This window comes from Athene noctua, chromosome 3, assembly GCF_965140245.1.
Source record: "Athene noctua chromosome 3, bAthNoc1.hap1.1, whole genome shotgun sequence".
Taxonomy (NCBI): Eukaryota; Metazoa; Chordata; class Aves; order Strigiformes; family Strigidae; genus Athene; species Athene noctua.
In genome coordinates, this window is record NC_134039.1 from 75,302,340 (window position 1) to 75,328,262 (window position 25,923).

The window sequence follows — 25,923 nt, forward strand, 5'->3', positions numbered from 1 at the left end:
ACACTAACTTTGATATTTGTAGTGATCGTGTCCATTTTTTTTCTCAAACTTCCTTGTCCCCCAGGACTTATTGCAATGACCCGTGGATTAAATGCTGAATATCATAAAGCATTCTTAGTAGAACTCATCTAAAAGATACTTTTGGAAAACAGAGGTAAGCCTATTTTCACACTTATTCATATAGCTTCAGCTAGCTTCAAACAGAATAGTGATGTAGAAGGAAAATCAGGGGTCCATCTAGTCTGAAAACTGAAGAGCATGTTTTGAGGCAATCCTGAATTTATATAACAGCAAGCAGAGATGTTTCTCTGGTGCAGTGTTATTGATAACCATAGGTGGCACATTTTCTTCCAGCTGTGTTCACTTCCACTTGAAGGCATAGGACAGCCTTTACTCTGATAGAACTGAGAGCATCTGCTTCTATGTCCGCATGTCCAGCTTTATGCTGTTGCTATCAGAAAGAGCTCCGTAGCACCAGAGAACCCTCAAAGGCTACCTAGCACAAGAGGGCTGGGAATAGCAGAACTGATAATGTCATTTAAGTGATGTGGAAATAGAGAAAAAAGCAAATACTAGCAGCAGTGGAGGGAGAAACATAATTGGAGGGAGAAAGTGTAGGATAAATCCCTCTGGTAACAGTGCCTACAGGCATGTTGGCCCACATGATGGCCAAGTAAGCTGAAAGGCATTTCTGTGTTTGCACAGTCCTTGCCTGTCAGTAGATAATCTTACTAAGAACACATTCCCCAAACCGAATAATGACCCTGTCTTGGCATTCAAAAAATGATAGTATCATTAAAATAATTCCAAAGATGGGGTTTAGGTCTGATTGCAAGTCTTCTGCATGGAAGAACTATTTGCACATAACAGATGTGTTTCTTCTCCACTGGAGTCTAGTCAGGTTCTACTTTGGATTATAATTAAATATTTTTCCAACTGGGTTCTTACCCACTGTTTACATTTCTTCTACTGAAGGATTGTCCCCCTGCCCCCAACTATGAAAAGAAGTAGAACAAGTAGTTGTCTGTATGGTTATTTTTGTGTAGTTAAAGGAAATGTGCAAAAGCAAGACTGTTTAAGATGACTGATAATATGTTCTTTTTCACTTACACAAATAGAACCCATTTGAGAAGGATGCTCTCGAGGCGTAACAAAGATTTTGAATACCTAAGTAAGATCCAGATGTGCTCAGATTCCAACAAGACATGAAAGAGATTAAAAGCTGTCGCCATTAGAAATTAGTTACGTGAGCATTCTTCAATTCCCTCAAATCCCTCACACTCCCAAATTAAAAAACAGATGGGCTGCCTAATTCAAACACAAAAATATGAGGTGTGCTTTCATCTAATGGCAAATTAATACTGTTGAATCAAATTGACTGAAATGTAAAGAGGTGAAAGAAAAGGAATAAAAATTATACAAGCTTAATGTTACTTCTCTCTTTTCTAGCTAAATCAGGATTTAAAAGATCATCTAATTTCATCACTGATAGCAGTAGAATAGTAAGGCTACAGTGCATGAGAAATTTAAATTATTCTGAAAGAGTAGGCTCAATATATAGCCTGTCCCTAAAAAGTTATATTGCAAGATGCAAACGAAGGTCACAAAAAAGTCATAGTAGCCCATATAATTTCTGAGATTTGGGAGAAGAACTTGCTGTCACTGCAAGAGAGAGTAAAAATCTTGCTGAAGTCTGTTGAAGCAGATGCAATTATACTGTACAAGGTATTATGCATCACTCGGCTTGTCAACTGGATAGGGCTGCTTTCATAGCCACAGGAAGGCTATCAGGCACTGACTAAACACACTGACTTTCCCCTTCCAGTACTGACTCAGAGAGCGATTGTTTAAAGTCTCTTTTACGATGACTATTATATCCCCTAAAAGCAAACTTTCAGATTTGGAAAATGATAGATTAAAGGTTGTCTATATGCATTTGATGTGTTTGCATTGTGATATAATCCCTATAGAGATTACAATTTATATTTTATCCTTTGCTTTAGGTCTTTGTTCCAGTCCGTCCTTTTTGTCCTTTTTCCTGTGTTTGGTCTGGTTCTTCCCCTCAGTTGCATTCCAGTTATGTGTGTGAGAAACAGAGAGAGGGAAGACCTGATGTTGATTTCTATGGCCAGTGCCACTCCTGCACTTAACTGGTAGAAGACCCAAGTCAGAGACAACCTGTTTTTTTTTTTTGTGAACCCAAGCTAAAGCATGTTCAACACAGAATTCACAGTGGAGAAAATTACCTCCTAATTCTGACACATACATGCAGAATGAGGCTAAGATCTACATGTGGACATATTTCTGTGTGTGAAAGTCAAAATCCATATCCCTGGGACCAGGCTGATCACTGTAGAAGTGACTGCTCCATGACATGGAGCCCCTCAGTGATATATCTGTAAGAATATTTGATATGATGAAATAATATTATAGTTCATCTACTTCTCCTAGTTCCTAGAAGCATCTCCAATTTTTTTCTGAAAGGGCTAAATTTTATGTTTATTTTTTATATCTTATGTATATAGATGTATATATTCACACACATGTGTATATTTTTACACAGAGACACATCTTCAGTACACCTACCCACAGAAAAACGCATATGAAAGCAAGTCATCATACACATTCAATATCTTCTATTAGTATTGTAATCAATGTTATATGACTATTTAACTCTTTAGATACATCCAGACACCTGCACTACATATAATATGCACTGTTTTATAATGCATTATGTATAACAGAATGTGATTAGAAAAAGTATTATATATTTGGAAATGTGACATAAAATTGGATGACTCAGGTGAAACTACGGCCTTTGAAAATGGTTGTATAGGACATTGCTGTAAAAAGACCTGGGGTGCTGTGTGGCCTTGGGGAGTACTGATACTGCTGTCACTGCTGGAGCACCAGTAATGCTGCACCACCGTATCTGTGCCCATACATACACTACACGCATTCGTGTTGCTTTACAAATTTGAAGAAAATTCTAATCATTAGGAGATTTGGTAAACAGAAAGTTAAGACATAGATGGTAAAAAGAGGTTATACAAAGAATGTGTTTTCTGAGAATTTTTTTCTAGGTTGGGGTTAGATAGAAGAAATTGACAGTTGGTGGCAATTTTGCTGGACTAGTTAAAAACCCCAAAAATTAGAAACATGTTTTTGTTTCTTCACTGAATTTTCTTAAGCTCATATTATTTTCAGCTTGTACTTCTTTAAAAAAAATTGTTTGCCAACATTTCTGGAAAAATATTACTTCCAGTTGACTCGAAATTACATATATTTAGCTCTAGCAAAGCAGAATTCATTATTCTTGTAGCAAATGAAATGTTTAAAATTTCACAATCCTGCACTCAGAACTGAACAGACTATCAAAATATAATATTTACAACACTATACGGTTTAAAATAAAAATCCATCATCTCAGCACCTTGGATGGAGTAGCATTTTTACATGAACAATTGTTCAAGTACAATTATTATTATCCCTATTTCCCAAAACAATTCAGAACTATTTTTTAAATAAGTAGAAACTGCTCTAGTAACACTTGAATCTCTTATAAAATAGGCAACGGCATTTCCTTTTGATACAATCAAGTTTGGCCTAAAAATATACTCTATCTGATATACAGAAAATAATTAGAATAAAACAGATTAAACAGACGGCCAAAAAGTACCAAAAAAATAAGAAAGGTTTTTTGAACTCTGATGCTGCCATTCTAACCTGTCGGAAACAACCAGAGGTAAAACGATAGTAATTTTAACTTCTCTTGATATGTTAGAACAAAACATCCTGAAAATAAAGCAACCTTCTAAAATGATATCAAAAGCATGAACACAAAACTGTGGTAAGTATTTTGGTACCATGCGTAGCACTGCAGCGCTGCATGGATTTCTTGTGGAATTTTACAGAGGAATCTACCCTCAAACCCACCTATTAATGAAACCAGGTTAAATACATGGGTGATTTCAGATGTGAGGGATGAGGTCTGATGGGAGGCAGTGTGCGCTGTGGGAGGATGCCTTCCTCTCCAGTTGCCTGAGGACAACCTGCCTAAGCTCACCAGGCCGCCCTGTGGTGCGTGGACTTTTCTAGTTTTCAGTGGAAGAAAGTCTCCACTGAACAAGATGGGTACCGAAAGCCCTGGCTGAGGCTCTGGCCAGTATCAGGGGAATAATCCTAGTATCAGGCTAGTGACAGTGGTATGATTAATGCTGCCCTGCACATCTAGAGCGTCCTTTCATTCCGATACAATCTCAGTGATGTTTCTATTACACTGTAACCTGCACCTCTCCCTTGCAAGTCATGGAAGCACTGTCAAGTTCCCATTACTACTTCAATTTCCTCTTTTTACAGTTTCCCACCTCTTTCTGCTGCTTGCTCTCCCTGGATTGCTCCAGTGCGAAACCACCATTCTTTCCTGTGCTCTTTCAGTCCTTGTGCAGTGTTACAGGCACCCCCTGCTCAACCCTACCAGCTTCTGCAGAACTGATGGGTTTGCAGGGTTCAAAGGTATGATTTGAGGCCAATAATCATCAAAGGCTGATAGCCTTTGCTTATTGAGACTTGTTATTTTGTGTACATACAGGTGGAATAGAAAAGATCATGAGTAACACAGCAGCAGCATAACCCAACATGCTTCGTGACTCACTATTAGCCTATGAATAAATTCCGAGGGAACAGACCTATCAAGAAAAGAAGAGGTATCAAATATTATCTGACTTTTCCTCAGCAGTACCACAGGTGATACTCCGTATGGCAAAGAAAGTCTCAGTAAATATTGTGTGCAACAATGCTGATTTTAAGGCAGAAGAAATTAGTTGAATACAAAGAATTTTAATTTACTTTCACTAGGAGCTGAAGAAAATGATACATCAAAACGAGTGAAATTGCCAATGTTTAAAAGATCTATACTCACATCACTTCTCTCAGACCTTTCTTGCAGAGCTCCTTCTCTTCTTTTTAGTACCTTGCCCTCCCCTCTCCCATCTCCTTCTACACCCACATATATGCATCTAAACACCCACTCTCCAGCCATCTCTGAGCATAAAATTACTGCCTTTTCTCCCTGCCTCCCTGCAGAACTAAAAAAAATTATCACATCTTCAGCTCCAGCAAATCCTAGACTAGTCAGTTTTCTCCCAGTCCTCCACCCAGCCTCTGGAGGTGGCACCCTATTCATTCCCCCCACCACCTAGTGACCCCCTGAGACCAAGAGCTGAGACCTGGCAAAGCTCCTGAGCTCCGACCATGAAGAATTCGTCTAGCTCCTGAACACAGTCCTCACTTATCCAGACATGATGGAGGAGTGGCATTTAGGTGATCCTGGCTCTGCTGCCACAGCACCGCTCCCCTGTGATATCTACTGACACAGGAGATGAGCAGAAGCGAGTGCTCTCCGGGCAACTCCCTGCTGCTGCATGCACAGAGCGTCGGGTAGCAGCACTGCAACTGGAGCTTCACCTCCATTCACCAATGCCTAATCAATATCACACTTATGTGACTGCTGGAGGGGAGAAGAATTCTGTGGGGCAGAGACAGGAAAGGCTGGATGAAATTTTCCAGGCCTTCTCACCTTCCTTCAGGATTAACTTCATACCCACCTACTGGTTTGAAAAGTGCTCCTTATGTTATTGAGAAATTTTCATTACGGGTTTTTAAACAAACAAGCCATTTTTCAAAATGTCGGATTCATCAATTACAAAGAGGCAATTGCATAACTGCTGGAATAAACTTTGCTCTTTTTACAAAGGCTATGTGAACAGCTAAACAGGGTCAGATGAGAGGTGCATCCGTGCTAATATCTTGCTTTCAGCAGCAGACAGCAAAAATGTCTGTTGCTGAAGAGAACTCATAATAAAATTGCCTGAAATTTCTCTATAACCCCCATTAGTTAAAGGTTCACAAAGCTCCTGGAATATGATTTATGTGCCTGGAAATGTTTCTTCATCTCTAATGCAACTCTAGATATTTTTATTTTATGCCATGAATCAAATGAGAAACTCAGAGCACTGACAAAACATTGATCTATATGCAACTGAGCACAAATTTCTGTTTTAATGTATATGGCACGATTGGACATGTGCAGTGTTTGGTCTAAATATCTTAAGCTGAACTCCATTAGGATTCTTGTCACTAACATTTATAGTAGTTATGATGGGAGCTGCTAACTGCAGTACTGTACTTTATAATGTTCTGAAATGACTATTTCTCCTTTTGGATGGGGAAATTCAGGTACAGGGATGTTAATTAATTTTTTCAAGTAAAATATTTGCTGTCAGAAAAGATATTTCCCATTCTAAATATACAGCAGAAAAACGTATCTTAAAAGTAATTATTTAGTCTTAAATTTTCAAAGGGTTTAAAATTTGCTTTAAATTTTAGCTTTAAGATTTGTTCTCGAAGAATAGTTAAGGGAAAATTAAGAGTTGAATTTCTAAACTCAAAGATTCTAATATAGATACAGATTGTATTTGGTTGCACAAATGTGGAGGCAGAGGTGATTATGCATTCTTAATCTATTTTATTTTTAATACAAAATGAAAAAAAAAGCTGAAACTCAGCTAATTCTTTGTCTACTTTTAGTTTGGATAATTCAACACTATAATAAAGGCCTGTATGCTAAAACAAGGCAATTAAAAGAAAATCAAAGGTGGCATGGCTGATAATATTGAAAGTATAGTACTAGCTTATTAATTTTATTAGTACAATATGAAGTTCTCAATTTCTCTGTCACATCTTTATACAGAAACAAGCTCCTTCCCCCCTCCCAGATCATTCTTGTTAAGAAATAAGATGTCGTTATTTCCTGAATGAAATAGTACATGAGAAGATTATGGCTATTATTTTCAGTGTATATTTTTGTCTGTTCATACAAATAGCCAAATCATGTGAGATAGACATTAATTATATTTGATAGGAGAAAAGTTATTTCTGCAACTGCAGCATTTTTGGCAGCCGCTGAGTTCATTGCACACTGCTTACTCAACTGGCAATTTGCAAAACTTACAAAAATTGTCCTAATAAATGTGGGGATTATGACAATATATTTATCATCTCCTGGCCTATGTTAAATATCCTAATAGCAGAATTGGCAGATTTTGTATTATGGAGTTCAGACTGAAGAATGAATTTATGGTCTTCCAAGACTTGCCTTACATGCTTGTTTTGTGTATGACTGTATCAACTGTAAAAGGGGATAGAAGTGTAATAGTATGTGATAATAGACAGAAAAAAAATATTTAACATTTCTTCTGCCTTTGTATTTTGCATATTGCAATATGTATGACATAATTTTAGTACCTTTGTGGCCATGTCTTTCACTGAGCTGGACCTCACATTAATAGGAAAGTGAGGCTGCAAATACTTGAATAGCTCATGTTCCAAATACTCTCTGCTGTTTCACCTTTACTCTTTTATATTTTACTTTACCATGTTTCTTGGTTTATGTATACCATTCTCTGCTAAATATGCTACCTTTGAGCACCAGATCTCCATTTACTCTTGCTACAGAGACCTAGACTGGTGGCTTAGGTTAATCAGTGTACACCTTATGTATAAGGTTTGTGTTGCATTTGTCCATAAAAGGCAGTACTGTTAATTTTATCATAGATTGTATCTGCATTACACGTTCTCTTCCCATCAAATTGCTTCACCTTTAATTTCTGGGTTAAATAAAAAAATAAAACTGCAGTGAAAACCTGGTCAAAGGTGAAACAGATAAAAAGACAGTGAGTGATGTAGGTGTGGAATGTGGCATGGCTGGACATGTTCACACCTCAGTCATCTCTAATCAAACACGTTCAACTTTTTATAGTTGGTGCTGGAAGAGTGTTTTGCCAATTATCAGGCCTAGCATAAAGGACACAGCCAGCATAAAGATGAACCAATAACCAAATTGTATTTGGTACAAAAGGGTCAGTACATGGGTGAGCACTGGGGGTACAAACAAGTCAGTCAGATTATACATAATTGACATCAATCCCACTGACCCCAACAACGACACCACATGACCAACAATGGGTGGAATAAATGGTGAAATGCAGTCTCCCATAGAAGGGCCAGGAGACAACCGAGTCAACAAGCCAAACACATCAGACCAAGGAAGCCACACACTGAATCTCTACACAGCCCACGTTTACAAAAGCCAGACCCGACTGGAGCCCAGTCCCAGGGAGGCGGGAGGTCCTTCCCCAACAGGGAACTCCGCACAGTGCCTCCACCTCACACACAGACACTGCCCCTTCTGCCAGGGGTCCCAGCTTTTATCCCTCAGTGGGACACCTGACCTTTGCTTACTGAATGCAGACACCTGGGGCTCCTTTACCTCATGGCTCTCCCTGCCAGGCCGGCCGCTCCCTGGAGGGAAGCCTAAAGGCAAACTCACCCCCCTTTGGGAAGGGCTGTGGGAATCACCCAGATGTCAACATTAATTTGGGGCTTGGGGTTGAAACCCCAGCATTTCAGAGTTGCTCTAATGGCTTAGCCATTAGAATTAATTTACTTCACATAAGCAGATCAGTTTATATACTCTCTCCTGCAGAACACTATGCGGCACACTTACATAACCCAGAACTGCACCTATTTACACGTCCAATATTTTACTGTTTCCAGTAGCAAGCACATATTATCATTCTTAAGACTGATAAACATATGTCAAAATATAGTGTCAACAAATGTGAATTTATTTCAGAATTAAATAAGTGCATAAACTGTGCATATAATGAATTCTCTCCTGTGTATAAATATGAACTTTATCAAAGCAAAATAAAAGATTGCTTTTCTTTTCAGATTCATGCTGCATTTTTGTGTATTATCTGGACTTGAAAAAAAATTAGTCTTTTGAAGAAGTGTCACTATAGGAAGGAAAATAAGTTACATATATTATTCAATCCTAATATTGGCATATACTTCATGGACACCAAGAATATCTGAATGAAAACATTATAAGTGCTGGAGATGAAAGTGTATGAATTTATAATCACCAGTATATGGTTGAACTCAACCATCAGACTTCTTACAATGTTGTTTGAATAGTTAAATGAGAGAAAATTAAGCCTATTAAGTTTAAAAGGGCTTTTTCCATTTCTTTTAAGTGTTCATAAAACCACAAGTGTGAGCTTTGAATTAGGGTAGGGGAAACAAATATTCTTAAAATTGTCAGAAAAGGGTTATTATTACAGTAATGAATCAATCACTGCTTGCTGCAATAGATGATAAAGAAAAACAAAGGAGTCTATTAACACACTCCTCTTAAGTCATTGAGGGAGGACAGTGGTTGTTCAAGTAAGTGACTAATGTAATTTACACCTGACTTGGGCATTTGAGATGTTCATGTGGAACTCACAGGTATGGCACAGGACTTACAAGATACTGCTACCTGGAAGGGCAGGAGGAGGCTAGGTGGGATCTCTGGAACTTTTAATGGCACAGGACACCTATGTTTATGCAACTGAATTGCACCCCAAGTGTTGCAGTCTCAGTTGCCTGCTGGAGGGAACCTTTTCTCTCTTTTGACACCGTACTTGGGAATCTATGTTCTTTAATGTGATGCTGTGAACCATCTCGAATTAAGGTACTAAGCCTAAAGCTTGAGATAGAAGATTCCCAAAATTTCTAAACTACGGCAAACTTTAGGGCTAAAACCCATAAAGATATGGAGTTAGAGACGACTGAGTCCCATTTGCACTAGTAATGCAAAACGAGCATCATCTCATGATGTGAGGTGAAGACAAGAAGTTCCTAAGAATTTTTTTCTAAGTATACCTGTAACTTAAAGAACATACTGTCCGTTTTCAGAAGTATTTTGAAATCCAAGTTAGATGCTTTGCTGTAATTACTCTTCCAGTTTGTATAAATGATTTTAATTGAAGATGTCAAGGGAATAGCCAAATGACAGGGATAAAAAGAATCAATAGCTCTCTTTGTACGTCAAGGAATATTTATGCAAAGTGGAACGGTTTTAATAGCAAAGATTTGTATTCAGTGCTCAATGAATGCTCAGTAGTTTGATAGATAGGCAACATGGACTCAAACTCTAACTCCGTATCAGGCAGAACAGATAGTGACATATGGGTTTTCTGCACCTTGGGGAGAACACAAGGCTACTGAATATCACACCAGACAACTGAAGAAATCTGGTAAGATGAACACAAAGACCTCAGATGTAGACAGTAACAGCATGTGGTATATAAAATATGGATACATTTTTTTTTAGTCTAGGCTCAACTCTATCCAGGTTTGTCATTCAATTAGTACCTACAAATCTACTGAGTACCAAAAAGTATAAAAAGAAGACTAAAATAGGAACCTCATGGAGATTAGAATTCAGTAACCTTGTGACAGAAGTGGATGCTTTTCCTAGGTCTTTTGTTAACCTAAGAAGAAATTTACAGCTATTACTGTGACCACTGTAGCAAGTTCATTTTATATGAAAGCAATAGAAGCACAAAAAAATATGATGGAAAATTAATGTTAGAAAAAATAGCACAAGTACTAAAAATTTCTAGCAACAAGTGCTATCTTCTGTTCTATCTATTTATGTGCAGACTTCAATGAATTGCCTACTTTAAAATATGAAGGGGGGATTGAAAAAGAATATCTTTCTGCTACCAGGTTCTTCATTGCTATTAAAATTCCTAAAATGCAAGTATTATTTTTACTGTCACCATCAAGCATTCAAAACCACAAGTCCTATCCCCGCAGATAAAGTGACAGTCTCCATACATGATATCTATAGTAAATAGTAAAATTGGCATTTTTTTATTTTCTTTCTGTTCCAAACCTCTTAAATACAATGTGGTCATACTTCAGAAATTTCCTTTGCAACTTGGGGAATATAAATTTTTATCTTGTAAAATTTAAGCTAAGATTCACATTTACTCACCTTTTTTTAAACAAAAATAAGAGTTGTGCTTTAAGAACTTCTGGTTACACAGAGATTTGGGATAGCAACACTATATCAGTCTATCTTGGAAAGATTCTCCAAAATCAGAATTAATTTTACCCATACACCCCTTGAACAGTTTTGTCATTAGTTATATGACATATGCAAACTTTTACGGTGAGAAATATAAAGTGGATTGAATGAAGTGGGATGCTGTGTACTGCACAAAGGAAAAAAAAGTGAAGTGCAGCCCCTAGATGTCCACTTGTCTCAGCTACGAACTAGTGGGGCTTCTATTGTCTCCATCCTTATGTGGGGTGTAAAGACCACAGCATTCACATTGCAGTTCCAGTCTCAATGCCTGCTCAATATCCTCTGCTTGAAAAGCCAAATTAAATTGTGAAACAGAAGAAGACTAGTTTTATAAAACATGATTAATGTTTTACCTAATAGTTACTCCTGGTTTGGCTCACAAAAAGGAAAATGTAACCAGTATCACTGGAGAAAGGAACTGTAAGTGTTGTGGCTGAACAGAGAATGTAATGATTTTGGTTATACATGATGGAAATATACTGTTTCTTCTGTGTTTTGCACTGTTTTCTCACTGTCGTGCTGGAGGACGTGGGAAGACAAGCAGTAAACATAACACAAATCCACACTGACTGGCCTAACATGGGTGGGAGAAATTACCACTCTCCATGATGCCTGAACTATGTTTTGTTATTGTTGTTAGTTACTTTTCAAACAGTTAATTTTCCTTCTCTTAACTCCATGGGATTAGTAGCAACATCTGAAGAGAGAGAGAGAGATCTTCAGTTTTAGCTAGACTGAAACGGAGAGACAAAGACCACTGCTGGTTCAGATGAAATATCCTAGCTTCCAAACAAAGCAAAGACGTTAAGGGAGGCTGATAACACGATCTGGTTTTATGTATGATGCTCCACTCTCACAGACTTGCCACATGGCATAAGCTTGCAGCTGCAAGACTGACACATGATGAGGCCTTGGAGGTTTTAGCCTGGAGATGCATAAGGATAATGAAAAGATACTCCTTCCTCAGCAGTCCAAGGAGTAGCACCAACTCATGTTCCTAATGCCATGCCTTAATTTTGGGAGGCCAGTCTTCCTGGTGCCACTGGATGAGGTGGTGTCAGGCAGGTGAGCTAACTAAAATTCAGCCAGCTTCTGGTATTGTGGTAATGAAGTCCTACCTATGTATGTGACCAGTTCTTCACTGAGCTCCTGGTCAGTGAACCTCTTTAGATGACAACTGTGATAAACAGTCAGCTACCACTGGGGGAGAATATTGTAAAAGACAATATTGTCAAATGGATCTTGACTGCTAGCACATGAGAGAGACTTGACCTGTTTGAAAAAGAAGATATTTACAGTGGTGTGTGTTCAAGATAAACTGGGTCCTTTTGTGGTATTCTGACAGTATTCACATTCCCAGATGCCTGCCAAAACACACTTTTTAAAAAATTTTAACACATTTGCTTCTTTGGATTGAAGGATTTCCTTGTGCATATATAGTTCACTTTTTCTGGTGTTGCTGAAAATGGACAGCTTGCATCTCATCTGATCTGACATTAGGTGAGATAATGGTTTGCTCATCTGCACTGACAATGGGCAAACAGGGAACAGAACTAAGGATCTGTTCGCACTTGAAAAAATGTATCCTTTTGCAGATGTCCCCAATTCCTTCTGTCCTGAGCACTCTACTTTTTACAGAATTTGTCAAATATTAGCCTTACTGTGCAAAAATATGTATGAATGATGACTAGACTATTATTCCCTAAACTTAGTGACATTGTAAGGTCAATCGCCTGTTAATGGCTTTAGTTTTGCTCTTATTCAAGTGAGTAACATTTATGACTTTATAGATCAACAAGTGTGCAGTATCTCCAACTTGCTTACTTCAGCTTCTTGAAAAATTTATCATGTATAGAAGATTGTTACAGGTCTTGATGGATGGCCCATGGATAGCAGCAAGGCCATGGGTCACTCCTTCCAGTATTTCTCTGGAATGAGCTGACTCATTTCTTCTGGAGATCTCTCAGGTGAAGTAGAAATTGAGTGGTAGATGTGTGATTGATCTCTAGACTGTAGATCCCTAGTCTCTAGGTTTCATCCTAATACAGTCATCTAGAAGTCGTAGATGTCATATTGTAGTTGTAGACATCAGTATCTGTAAGCTGAACCTTATCTTACATTTATGAATTTTTATCTCTAGAATAGATTAACTGATATAGTCAAGCTACCATTCCTGAGAGAATAGCATCTAAAAAAGCCCAAGTCTGCACTGTTTACAGATGATTTAGCATCTTGGAGCTGGCCAAGTGTCTGCTGGGCTGATGAAAGGAAAGAGCATGTTTCCCATTTTTTGATTCATGCTGTTGAGCTATGACAATATATCACAGATGTATATACGTTTCTGGAAATTTCAACCTGCAATGACCATAGCTATTGATCAGTCAGAAGGGTCATCAGCAGACTCAATTAACTACTTGTCCACTCTCTTTGAGCTGTTTCCTGGAAACTTTCACCGAAGGAACTGGAACTTGCTGAAATGTTCAGTGATAATCTTTCCTCAGCTTCATTATGTTGGGAGTGTTTCAGTTTATCTAGTCCACTGAATAACCTTGAGAATTGTAGGAAAGTTTTTGTCTTTGCAGCTTGAGCTTTTATCTGACTCAGCCGCAGGCCTGAATCTTTGTTTGCCTTAGAACAGCAGTCATTCAAAATCACTCACAGTATAAAAATCTTTTCATGTAGATGCAGTCTTTTACCACTGACGTTCACTCAGCATTTTAATAGGATGCAGGGACCTCTTAAATGCAGACAGTTTTCTATCAGCAGCATGAGGCTTCAGACAAGACAAAGCAATGTAACCTCTCAGGAAAGAATGTGGTATCAGCTCCCAGGCTGTCCTGAGGTAGACAGAGATGCTATGGAGTGTAATGTTCATATCCAGCAGCTTGATTGAGCTCCAAATGCTAAAAAATGTCCTAGAAAGGCATTTGCAGTATTATTAACAGCCATTAGCTCACAGATGCTAGATTTACACGAGGGCATAATAACCCTTAGGAATTCTGAAACATCTGGCAAATGGGATCAGGAATATAATTTTGGCTGGTTTTGACTCATTCACTGAGATGTGGTTCCTCTGAGTCTGTTTATGAGGTCTGTTGTGGGTCTGGGACAATTACAGCTACTTGTTAGTGCCCAGCGCTGGGCTCTAAGTGGTGGTGTTATATCACCAGGACCTCAAATATCTCTTGTTGCATCTCAGTGCACTCAGTTTGCCTCACTGATTTAATTGTTTCATAGCATCACAGCAATGCCAAGACACCATCAGGCACCTGTTTCCATGTTCCCAGGGATGAAATCCAAACTTGTTTCATTTTGAAACCTGCAGGTAAAATCACTGTGATGCTAACATGTTAAAGGGTGACACTAACATCTTACATAGATTCACCCTTCTCTTTGAATAGCATTTGTATGTGACCCCTATATTAGATTTTGGGTGGAAAAGTAAACCAAAGTTACAATATTAATTTTCTATGAGTTTTTTTTTTTTTTTAACAATTAGGATAAAGTATAGCATTGTCTTCAGCACGTGCTCAAGATCAGGTCAGATGATGCCTTTTCTTCCTTTTTTCCCATACCTGATGCAGGTCTGAAATACTAGGATTTTGTTTGCCACTTGGCCAAAAAAAAGTATCAGCCTTGTAAGACAAAGGCTCCAGAATTGTATTATAGCTGGGAGCACCAGCACCTGTGGTTATGCCTTACACCCACATTGCTTCACAGATCATAGTCCTCAAGCTTTCTATTACGATGCCCTACTGCCACCATATGATATTTTGATCATTTATCAAACTGTCCTATAACTCTGACCATAGCTGGAGTGCACATAAATTGCACAACACACAGTTTGTGTCAAAAGAATAAATATAATCTATTTTATAAACTCTATTCATCATCCAGTGATGCCTACCTAACAAAGAAAAGATACATATATAACTTCAAATAGTTTTAAAACATAAGATTTTAACAGCTTTATGAACAAAACACTACTGATGGAACCTGGGAGGCTTTCATATCTCCGGTTGATTAGATTGTAAAATTGCTGAATAGGGAGAGAAATGCTACTTCAGGAAGTGTGAAAAGGATTGGGTATCAGGAAATACAAGCACTTTGCTGAACAGTGCTTTTATAAATATTCTGACCTTAAATATCTATTTTCCGTTTACCATTATCATATTTAGAAATCACTTCAAATATTCATAGAAGCCCTGTTAGACGCCACAAACATTAGCCTGAGATTCTCCAATTACTTTACATCAGAACTCTGTCACTCTTCTTGAAAAGGAAGACATCTGAGGCAAGAATTTATTCTGAGATGTAATTTTGTAATATTGGGCTCACATAATTAGAGTGATTATATACTTGAATATACATTTCTGTCTTGTTGAATTAATTACCTCAGGAAAAAAAAAATTGTTATTTCTCTGCATTTTAAAGCATTTTTTTCCTATATATTCTCATCACAATCCATGACTACAATAATCATAATCAATAGTATTATGACCCCCACATGTGATTTCAATATAAAAATTTAAGTTGCAAGAATACTCTCTTTCCCAGAAAAAAGAACTCTATATGAATATATTCACCAACAACGAGCCCACAATTCAGATGGATTAATAAGTAACTATATTTGAGTGCTGGATCTGAGAATGCTAAACCATGACAAACAAGGAAAATCTCTCGTGCATTGTATTAGGTAATATGAAAATATTAGGAAAAATGAAGTTCATGTTACTAAAAACTCCTGAATTTTGGCAAGTCTTTTGTATCCTTTGTTCATTAACCAACTAATTTAATTTTGCTTTTGGGAACCAAATTACATTAAAATGGCAACAAGAATTGAGAAATAAAAAGCTGTTAGACTAATTTTTTTATAAAACCAATGCCAACAATCTATATTCTACTTTTTCCTTACATTATACTTTATATAAATGATCTGTTTATCTATTTGGCATCAGAAACATCATGCCAGCTGTAATATAAGACTTGAGGCAAATTGTGTTTTTTTTTAAAAACAATGCTTTTCACGACCTTCACACTTCCTACTTGCGAAGTCCTGGAGAGTCCTACAGAATAATCTAGAGTTCAAGGTGATTTATTCCAACATATGATAGTCCTCATTCCTTTCCTACAATAAAAGAAGGATGAAAGGAAATTCCCAGAAGAATCACTTGGGACTAGTCCACCTACTTATGCCCCTGTGTGTTTATGTGTCTGCCTCCTGCACTATAACATACTAAAAGGATCCTGCTCTGCTGCTGTAGTACATCCACAGTGATCTGTCACAGCCTAGGAAATTCTCATCTTCACAGTGACTCTAGCCACCATGAACTTGGTTTTCTGCAGACAACATAAATCCCAAACTAGCATTTCTTCTATAAATCTTGGTGAGAAACAGAAGGAAAAATTATGCGTATGTCCCAGTACCAATGTGCAGCCTGACTATTATCTGAGGATCAAGGACTGCTGGGAAGAGGCGGTACACAGTGACAGGGCTGCACGAACACAGGGACACAGTCACTGGTGACCAGTTACACCAGTGGAAATCCCAACTGGATTTAATGAATGAAAATCATCACCATGAGAGTGGTTAAGTATTGGGACAGGAGCACACAGAGGCTGTGGGATCTCTGTCTACTTGAGCAACCTGATCCAACCAAGCCCTGCTTTGAGCAGGAGATTAGTGACTAGGAGGTCCCTGCCAACTGAAATTATTCTATTATTCTCTTATTGTTTTCTCCAGAAGATCATAGCTGGCTTGGAAACTGAGTGCATCTTCTTCCAAAAATGTTTCATCCATACACAGACCTGATGTTACCCTGGAAACATTTAAGACAGTGGCCTGCAACCTTTATCAATGAAAATATTTCCAGTGGCGGTCCAGGTCACAGAATCATAGAACAGACTCATAGAATGGTTTGGGTTGGAAGGAACCTTAAAGATCACCCAGTCCCACCCCCCTGCCATGGGCAGGGACACCTTCCACTAGCCCAGGTTGCCCAAAGCCCCGTCCAACCTGGCCTTGAACACTGCCAGGGAGGGGGCAGCCACAGCTGCTCTGGGCAACCTGTTTCAGTGCCTTGCCAGCCTCATAGTGAGGAATTTCTTCCTAATATCTAATCTAATATTTCAATTTAAAAATGTTACCCCTCATCCTATCTCTATACTCCCTGATAAAAAGTTCCTCCCCATCTTTCCTTTAGGCCTCCTTAAAGTACTGGAAGGCCACTATAAGGTCTTTCTGGAGCCTTCTCTTCTCCAGGCTGAACAACCCCAACTCTCTCAGCCTGTCCTCATAGGGGAGATGCTCCAGCCCCCTGATCATCTTTGTGGCCTCCTCTGGACCCACTCAAGCAGGTCCATGTTCTTATACTGGTGGCCCCAGAGCTGGACACAGCACTGCATGTGGGGTCTCACGAGAGCAGAGTATATGGGGAGAATCACCTCCCTTGACCTGCTGGCCACACTCCTCTCGATGCAGCCCAGGTCACAGTTGGATTTTTGGGCTGTGAGTGCATATTGCTGGCTCTTAGTCAGTTTTTCAATCTATTAATACCCCCAAGTCCTTCTCTGCAGAGCTGCTCTCAATTGCTCAGACTGTATTTGTGCTTGGGATTGCTTCGACCCATGTGCACTTGGCCTTGTTGAACTTCATGAGGTTTGCACAGGTCTACCTCTCGAGCCTGTCAAGGTCCCTCTGGATGGCACATCCCTTCCCTCCAGTGTGTTAACTGCTCCACACAGCTTGGTGTCATTGGCAAACTTGCTGAGGGTACACTCAGTCCCACTGTCCATGTTGCCAAGATGTTAAACAGAACTGTTCCCAACACCAACCCTTGAGGGACACCACTCACTGCTCTTCATTTGAACATCAAGCTGTTGGCCACGGATCTTAAGAGCAGCTTTAATCTTTTCAGAGGAAGTTTCTTTTATTTAGTTAGTTTTCACAGATTCTTTATTAGTAGGCCACTGATGCCTACGTGTCCATATGCCACACTGGAAACACTTGTTTTGATGGTTCTAGTGAGAACAATGTTGGATCAGATTTGACTTTGATTATTTTACAAAACCATCCTTCCTAAAGAAATGAATTTGCACTTAGTAGTCTATGCTCTCTCTGCCTGTCCCTTTTTCTTTCCTTGAACAGACTCCCCTTGAGTAACCAGCCTATAAACCAAAGAAGATCATATCCCATTTTTATGTAGGAGAATGTAGAGATCTTTTCTCCCTTAAAATATTGTGAAATGTGAAAAATGAGCTACTTGGCATTAATAGAAGGAAAAATTGCAAGGAAGTTTTATCTGAGAAGCTTAACTTTTCTTACAGAGCAGCTGTTTTACACATTAACACAGGAAGTCCTAAGGAAAAATGTATGCTTTCATGGAAAGAGTGCGACTCAGAAATCTGTCTTATTCTACTTCTCATATAAAAGAACAGAGGAACCATCTTAATTACCTGTTTCCATTTTCCCATCTTGTGCTGCAGGCCCATCAGGAATTACACTCTTCACCTGGAGAAACTCATCTGGCTCATCTCCACCAATGATGGTAAATCCAAAACCCATGTTGCTTTTCTTAAGAGTTGTACTGAGGAAAGTCCCCTTCAGCTGTGATGCATCACGGGTGAAGAGTGGTTTTTCTACATCAGTCAACACAAACAAAAAAGACAAAAGTTCTGATCTAATCACAACACAGCGGGGACAGCAGATAACAATATTGGCTGACAGCAGGTGACAGTGTATGAAAACCAAGGAAATAAAGAGTGCAGGCATTCCAGGAAAAAATATCTGTGAGTTCTTGTATTAATACAAAGCTTAAAACATATTTCTTATCTATGGCAGATCAGCCATAAGTGGGGAGTTATAAATATTCTTTCATATTAGAAATACATTTAGAAGTGGATAGTGTGTAGCTAAAATAATTACAACAATAAAAATGATCTGTGAGGTAATTTTAAAACCTCTTTCCTAACCTATAAATTCTGCTTTGTCTACAAAGTAATACATTCTCCATAATTTCCCTCCCAAGCACAATAAGGAAAAAATCCCCTGAATATCTTATTCCATTTGTTAACAAGCAGTGCAAAATATTAGGTGAGTTTTTCTTTCCAAACACATGGGGTTTTGGCATCCAACAAGTGACACACATAAGTGCTGTGCAACCCTTGCATCCCCTCTCTGTGTGCCTCGGTGTGCCGTGTGGGTAGCAGGGGCTCTCCGTGCCTCTCTCTCATGCTGTGCTTGGTGAGGAAGGGTCCGAGGAAGGTGCACAGGTTGTGACTTCAACTGCTCTCGCTACGCCCACAGCGGTGGGGCTGGGCTGGGCGGCAGCAGAGGACATACCGTGCAGCCGCTGCGTCCCGGCGGGGCCGCGCCGGCACTGGGACAAGTCATTCACACTGTGGGACCTCTTGGGAGCGGGGCACAGGTGGGCGAATTTGGGTCTAGGTAAGGTTGATGAGGAGCTTTCTACTGTTACAAAGGAGAAAAAGCCTCATTTTCTGTCTATAACTTTACAGTAAAGTTTATTCATCTCTGCCAATACTGTTTGCTGCTTATACAGGTCATTTTAAGCACATTAATTTTTACATTACCAAGAGGCTGTATTCTTGTAAACTCCTATAACACAGTGCTTGAGGCTTTTAACTTAATTGATGCTTGCTAGATGAGATAGCTTAGAAATATACCAAACATCAATTAACGGTAATTTAGAGAAAGTACAATTAATTATTTCAGTGTTGCCAACCTCGGGTGCTCAAGAGAGAGTTGTACATTCCCAAGAATAGAATTTATGGTTTTATTTAGAGAATTACTTTAGGGCTTTTACTGTGCTTTCTGCTTCTCAGCCTTTAGGAAACACTAGGGTCAACTTTTCTGTCTTTTCTCTGTGCCTCTAAAGGTTAGAGCATTTTAGGTGGCTCATGAGTCCCGCAACTCTGGGAGCTCAAACATTTAGGGGAGAAAAATGCTAGGAGATAGGTGATAACATTGTGAGAATTGGCAACACTACTCTTTTAATCAGACTATGACAAAATCATTGTCACATAAACAGGAGAGCAGGATCTTTCATCTTAACTAAGATAGCTGACACAGTACTGTACCTCGGAAACCTTGGGCCTGCATAGGCTTTGTTCCAAGTTCTGCGTTGGGCATGTTATGCTGCTGTAGCTTCCTTTTTGCTTCTAGGACAGGGTTTTCAAATTGTGTTCTTCTATTTATGTGGCTGGAAAAAATTTGGTTTTGATTAAAAACTGGCTTCAGTTGGGGAAAATGATCATTTTCACAGTAGGATGCTGTATGTGACTTAGGTGTTTGTGGTTAGAGAGTGAAACCATTACGAACCCCCAATGAGCCTGAGCATGTCCCTTATACTCCACACAATTTTGCTGGGGATGAGAAATGCATAATCTGTGCACTGTATAATGAACAGCACTGAGAAGTGTCCTATCATTTCAATATGCTGAACTCTGCTACAGACAAATGTTTTTGATCTATGAGACTACATATCAATTAGCAGTACTGCTGAAGCATGCTATAACGAGTTTTTCACATCTTTAGCACAAGCACTGCTCTGTGCATGATTCAAAGGTTCTGAAGTAGTTTGGTGTATTATTATTGATTAGCTGTACGTGAAATTACCTAATTCCTTACAGAAAAGGTAAAACCTAGAACACAGAGTGCTTTTATGATCACATCTTACAAATAAACCTAACATAGGGAATAAACTGAATATGATTTCTTTTTATTTCTATGGTATATATCTGCTCAGCTGTACAGAAAAATCAGATGTTGCAGAAGCTAACTCAGATGGTAGATTACAACTACATAGGTAAATATAGGAAATATAAGAAAAATTAATGTACTTTTTTTTTGTTTTGTTTTGTTTTGTATTTCCTACAACAGGTCAGTAAGTATAACTCTGTCATTACACCAGTAGTAATTTTCTGTATTGTGTTTAGAACTACTACCTTAACGACATACTCTCATCATACCCTTGATTTTAATTCTTTAATTTAAAGTATACATTTTATCAATCACAGAGTAACCCTACAACCCTGTCCTGTGATATGTTTCACATTTTTTCTGAAGGAGGCAAAACAATTTAGTAGGCTGCATTGAACAACTCTTCAAGATAGGATCATGATAGGATCACAACTGAAAAAAAGGGCTTGTGCTGCAAACGTTGTTCTGAGGACATAAATACGTATGGACAGAAGAGCAGGTTTTTGAACATCACTCCTTATCTGTCCTCACTGAGCCACTATGTATTGAGTTCTTCTGAAAATCCGATCCCAGTCATGTGCTTTAAGCATTTGGTGAGGTGACCTGGGAACTTCTGAAGCTGAGATCCTAAAAAAGGTTGAATACCTTGAATTTATATTGAAATGACCTTTCATGCCACATTAAGCACTTTTTAGGTCCCTTGGGATTCAGTTCCTACTACTGCTTCAAAGAAAGTAAGTGGAGTTGCCAATAAGAAGTGAAGTGGAGGAAAGGCAGCAAGTCCTTTGGGAGTGCAATACACTTGGAAAAGCAGGATTTAGTGGCCAGAGCTAATGCAATGAAAAGATTTTCAGTCATGTAAAAGAATATTTGATTTAATGAGAGGAAGTAAATGTGATAAATCTTGGAGTTGCTACTTTGTTAACATGGCTATAACTCATTCAAGTGGCTGCTAACTTACTCTCATCCTCTAAAATCTTGATTAATGGTTTTCTTGTAAATTTTAATCTATGCTGCAGACAATGTCCCTTATTTCTTTCTTTCCTTCTTTGGAAAGGCTGTTTAAGATTTGAGGCTTTCCTTTCCTGGACTTTCTTTCTAGTTAGATCATGCTGTAATTGTCAAGGTCTTCAGCGCTTTAGTCTATTGCAAACCTAGAAACGTATGATGAGAGACAAACTCCACCAGTTAAAATGGAGAAAGACATGACTTACATGTATTAAATAGGATAATTTTGAACTACTAACATAAACTATCACCTCTCAAGTGATGTATTTCAATATTGTAAAGGAAACACTAGTTTTGCCTTTATACAAGGCAGTGATGAAACATCACATGAAATACTACATAAGGTTCTGATCACCGTAAAATGAATCCATAGAAAAGGTTTACCAGAAAGAATGGCAAAAGAGAGAGTCTTCTGTGATAGAAGACCAAAGAAGTTTTAGATTTTTATTCAAGCAGAATTACTTCTGATATATAATTGCATTCTATGAACACATTTGGAAGTAAATATTAGAATGTATTAAAGATGTCAGAATTTCAGACTTGAAATCTTGTAGGCTTCTTACAAGCAGAAGTGTGAAATTATGAAACAGCCTGAATAGCAGATGCAAGGTAAAATATCTAGCTTGTTTTATGTTAGCATTTGATAAGGTTAAAAATGGGGTTGCTACACAGTGGGTTAATTGCTTCCACATAGGGATCAAGTCTTATTTTAGAGGCCCTAAAGTATCCTGTCCTGGTCTTCAGCTGCCCTTCCAGAAAAGCTATGGGTTTCCCATAGCTTTTGTGCCACATTAAGTAGATGTAATGGATATCCAAGATCACACTACAGATCTGCATTTAGGACCTTGAACTATACTTAGTGTCATGCTATCATTGCAGGGCACACCTCAGTGCTGCAGGAGGTTTCTTAAAGACCTAAGTTACATGTTATATGTGGTTTTGTGATATAAAAGAAGATGGGATTTTAGCTAGTGCACGATGTGTCCATGGCTCAAGGAACATCAGTTCCTATGGTACTGACATCACAGCTAGAATCTGTTATCCACTGCTTCTCTACAGTTTCTAGCTAGAGTTTAAGTTGTGGTTTAGACCATTTACATTGAAATGTGTTCAGTAATGGCTATCTTGAAAATGACCTTTTTGTCCTAGCAGATCGGACAGAAAGACTAGAGAGGTACCTGAAGAACTTCAAGTTGCTGGTACAATGTTAATAATTCTTGGCTCCAATTTATTCCCATATTTTGACTGTTTTATGGTAGTGTGCAGTCTTGAAAGCACAGTGTGAGAATCCCAAAACATCCAAACAACTGCATTAAATATTGTGTCCAAGAGGAGTCAAAGAAAAGAAAATTATACTGATAATCAGCTGTTTTCTCAGTCCATTACACTGGATTTATGCTCCTAGACTGATGAGACATGAAACACCTCCCTTTCATGAAATTTTAAGTGCTATACAGCTTTGTGGCTAAATCAGAAAAATTGCTACTGATGAGTTTACCTGAGAAAGAAGTTATTAAGCTAAGTAGTTCCCTTGAAAAGACATTCTAGCCTTTCATCTAGCTACTTCAGCTGCATACAAAATAGATATTACTAACCTAGGCCTTAATAAGACAAGCCAAATGTGAGTTTTAGAGATGGTTACAAATAAGTGCTCTTGTGGTTTAAATAGATTTTGGATGTGATCCAAAAATGTATTGCTCATAGTTTCTAATTCAGTGAGCATTTATATCTTTGTTTTTCTTCCTTTATTTTATACAATACATATTAAATATAAAAGTCTAATCCAAAGACAAAAATCCAACTAATTTCTCCTAGTGCCATTGTGGCTGTAGAGAAGGAATAGGTCTGCCTTTTGTTTGCTTTCCAACCCTGAATTTCCCTGTGGAGAGAAAAAGGGGTAGTTTGTGCTGCTGTCCTTTGTTAGCTTGCTGTATTCTATCTGGGGACAACTCCTCTGAGGTAGGATTTGGTTTTGTGTTGCATTTAGCTGTGAAGCTGTAATACTGTCTCATGTTATAAGTACTGTCACCACCAGCCAGCCTCTAAGACATAGGCACCATTCTGCCATGTCATCAGTGAATGTGGCCAGACTAAGTTGTTTTGTGATGGAATGTCACAATAGATGTGCTTAAGACAACTGAAACACGTTCTTAGGAGATTCATGGGCAATAATGCCTCGCATGCAGATTTTAGTAGATGGCCAAGATACTGAGCCCTGCCAAAATGGTAGCATGTCTAAGCACATGCCTCAGCAGAAGGAGTTTAGCCTATCTCCTTTTCTTAGCTACTTTAATATATGGGTTTTGTTGGTAGTTTGTGACTTAATTTTTGAAATTGTTGCCTACAATCCACCAAAGTAATTCTGAGTATCATGATGCCTAAAAGATGGACATTCTGTTGCATAACTGGTTAGTGCCTAACTCCTCTTTACACATTTTTCAGTTACAAATGCTTTATAACGACAAAAAGATTGAGTAGTAACAGAGTGTTGTCAGAAACTGTATGTCAAGGAAGTATATTTTTCCAGAATAAATACCTGTATGGCTAATTTATCTGTTCTATTAAGGAGACCATGTCTGCAAATTGAGCTCTGTGTTGCAGTTAATTATCCTTAAAGAGGGAAATAATCTTCTGGCAATTAGAATGCTGAAAGACCCAGCACACTCTAACAACCACATTCTTTCCATAGCCCTGCACAGCTAAGTGTTGCTAGTTCTTAGTTTATAAATTAAGAGAAAATTGCATGAAAGTTAACCCATGTATAGCAAACACTTCTCATTTATGTCAAATGTCTATACCTTACAAATGAAGCCTGGACTTGCACAACAAGGCAAATGAAAATTTTAATAATGTCTCACACCTATATTCACGCATGATTAAGAGAAGTGATACTGGAGACAGAATTTGCAAATATGTTGTGATCAGTCTTTATTAACTTTATTAGCAAGACCTTTGAGGTTTTTCTTTGGGTTTTGTTTTTGTTTTTTTAACTTTTCCTTTGGTCTCAGAATATTGGAGATGACCACAGCTGGTCCTTGTAAGATGAACCGCAGTCTGTCTGCCTCATTGCTCATCCTTACAAACTTCCCATGTGATACAGATATTTCAGTGAGCAGAGTACAAACCCTTCTTTCACTGACAGTTTTAAAGGCCTGCATCTACAGCTGGACTGGACTTGAATGTGTGAAAGTTCTTAATTTAAGTTTTCATGATTTACCTGCTTTTACGACATAATTAAGAGAGTTTATTGTAATCTGATTTTATCTAGTTAAAAATGAACTTATCTGTTGAACAGTAGTAATAAAAAAGGTGTGACTGCTACTTTTAGGAATGAAAAATGGAAGCAATCTTTGTTTCAAACTTATTGAGCTCAGACAGCAAATTAAAGTACAGCTACATTTTACTGACTATAAAACTCCTTATGAACTTAGAGCGGCTGCAGTTTTAATGCCATCCTGTGAACATCCATTTTACTTCTAAAAACCTCTGAGCCTGCAGTAGGTTTGATATATCTTTCCGCAAATCTTATCTGTGGTAGGATTAATAAATCTGGCACTAACAGCCTCGAAGTATGTAATTGCATAATAACATCTGGGCCTGATGTCTTGTGTCTGTTTACCTGTAGTTGGACATGAAATGGAGATAAATGCTTGTTTCTTTTCAGACTCTGCAGTGAAGTGTGAGCCTCACCAGTGCCAGAATGCCTTGGGCTGCGTTAACAACCAAGCGGGGTCTCAGTAAGAGATTAATGCACAGAAATTACACAACACCTGTGCACAACACCAAAATGCACTGGAAACCACCGGGGCAGACGACTTGCTCACACCCAGCAGCTGCGTAACTGCATGTGCAGAAATCTTCAGGGGGGGTTAAGTACAAAGAGATATGAGAACTCCTGCCCCTCACTACTCCGGAACATCATAAAAGAGCTCAGGCATAAAGAGAGTGGGTAATTTAATGGCATTATGTAGGGATGTCAAAAACTTATCTTTTTGCTTGAATCTGGACTGACTAAACTGATTTGGGCTGAGCAGCAAAGCAGATGGGACTGCTGGCTCTTTCACCTGAGGGCAGGGAATAAGCTGGGAACAAAGAAGCAGAGCAGGTGCTCCTGCATTTGGAGAATGGGACAGGAGTCAGCAGGGCAGTGGCCAAACACTGTTTTCATTTGTTTGCTTTGTAGGAGAGCTAGGGAAGGTACATGGGCATCCAC

At 38.5% G+C, this 25,923-nt stretch overlaps 1 protein-coding gene across 12 annotated transcripts in view; it reads right to left on the reverse strand.

The window, feature by feature from the left end:
* MAGI2 (membrane associated guanylate kinase, WW and PDZ domain containing 2) overlaps positions 1–25,923 on the reverse strand; it is a 789,209-nt gene that overhangs the window by 151,805 nt on the left and 611,481 nt on the right. For 9 of the 12 annotated variants that reach the window (XM_074903407.1, XM_074903401.1, XM_074903404.1 and 6 more), the window contains 3 exons: positions 20,081–20,202; positions 19,323–19,448; positions 18,437–18,619 (listed from right to left, as the gene is read on the reverse strand). In XM_074903407.1, coding sequence (XP_074759508.1) covers positions 18,437–18,619; positions 19,323–19,448; positions 20,081–20,202 — 431 coding nt within the window. Of the gene's footprint in view, positions 1–18,436; positions 18,620–19,322; positions 19,452–20,080; positions 20,203–25,923 lie in introns of all 12 variants that reach the window. The other 3 variants (XM_074903400.1, XM_074903399.1, XM_074903395.1) reach the window with 2 other exon arrangements.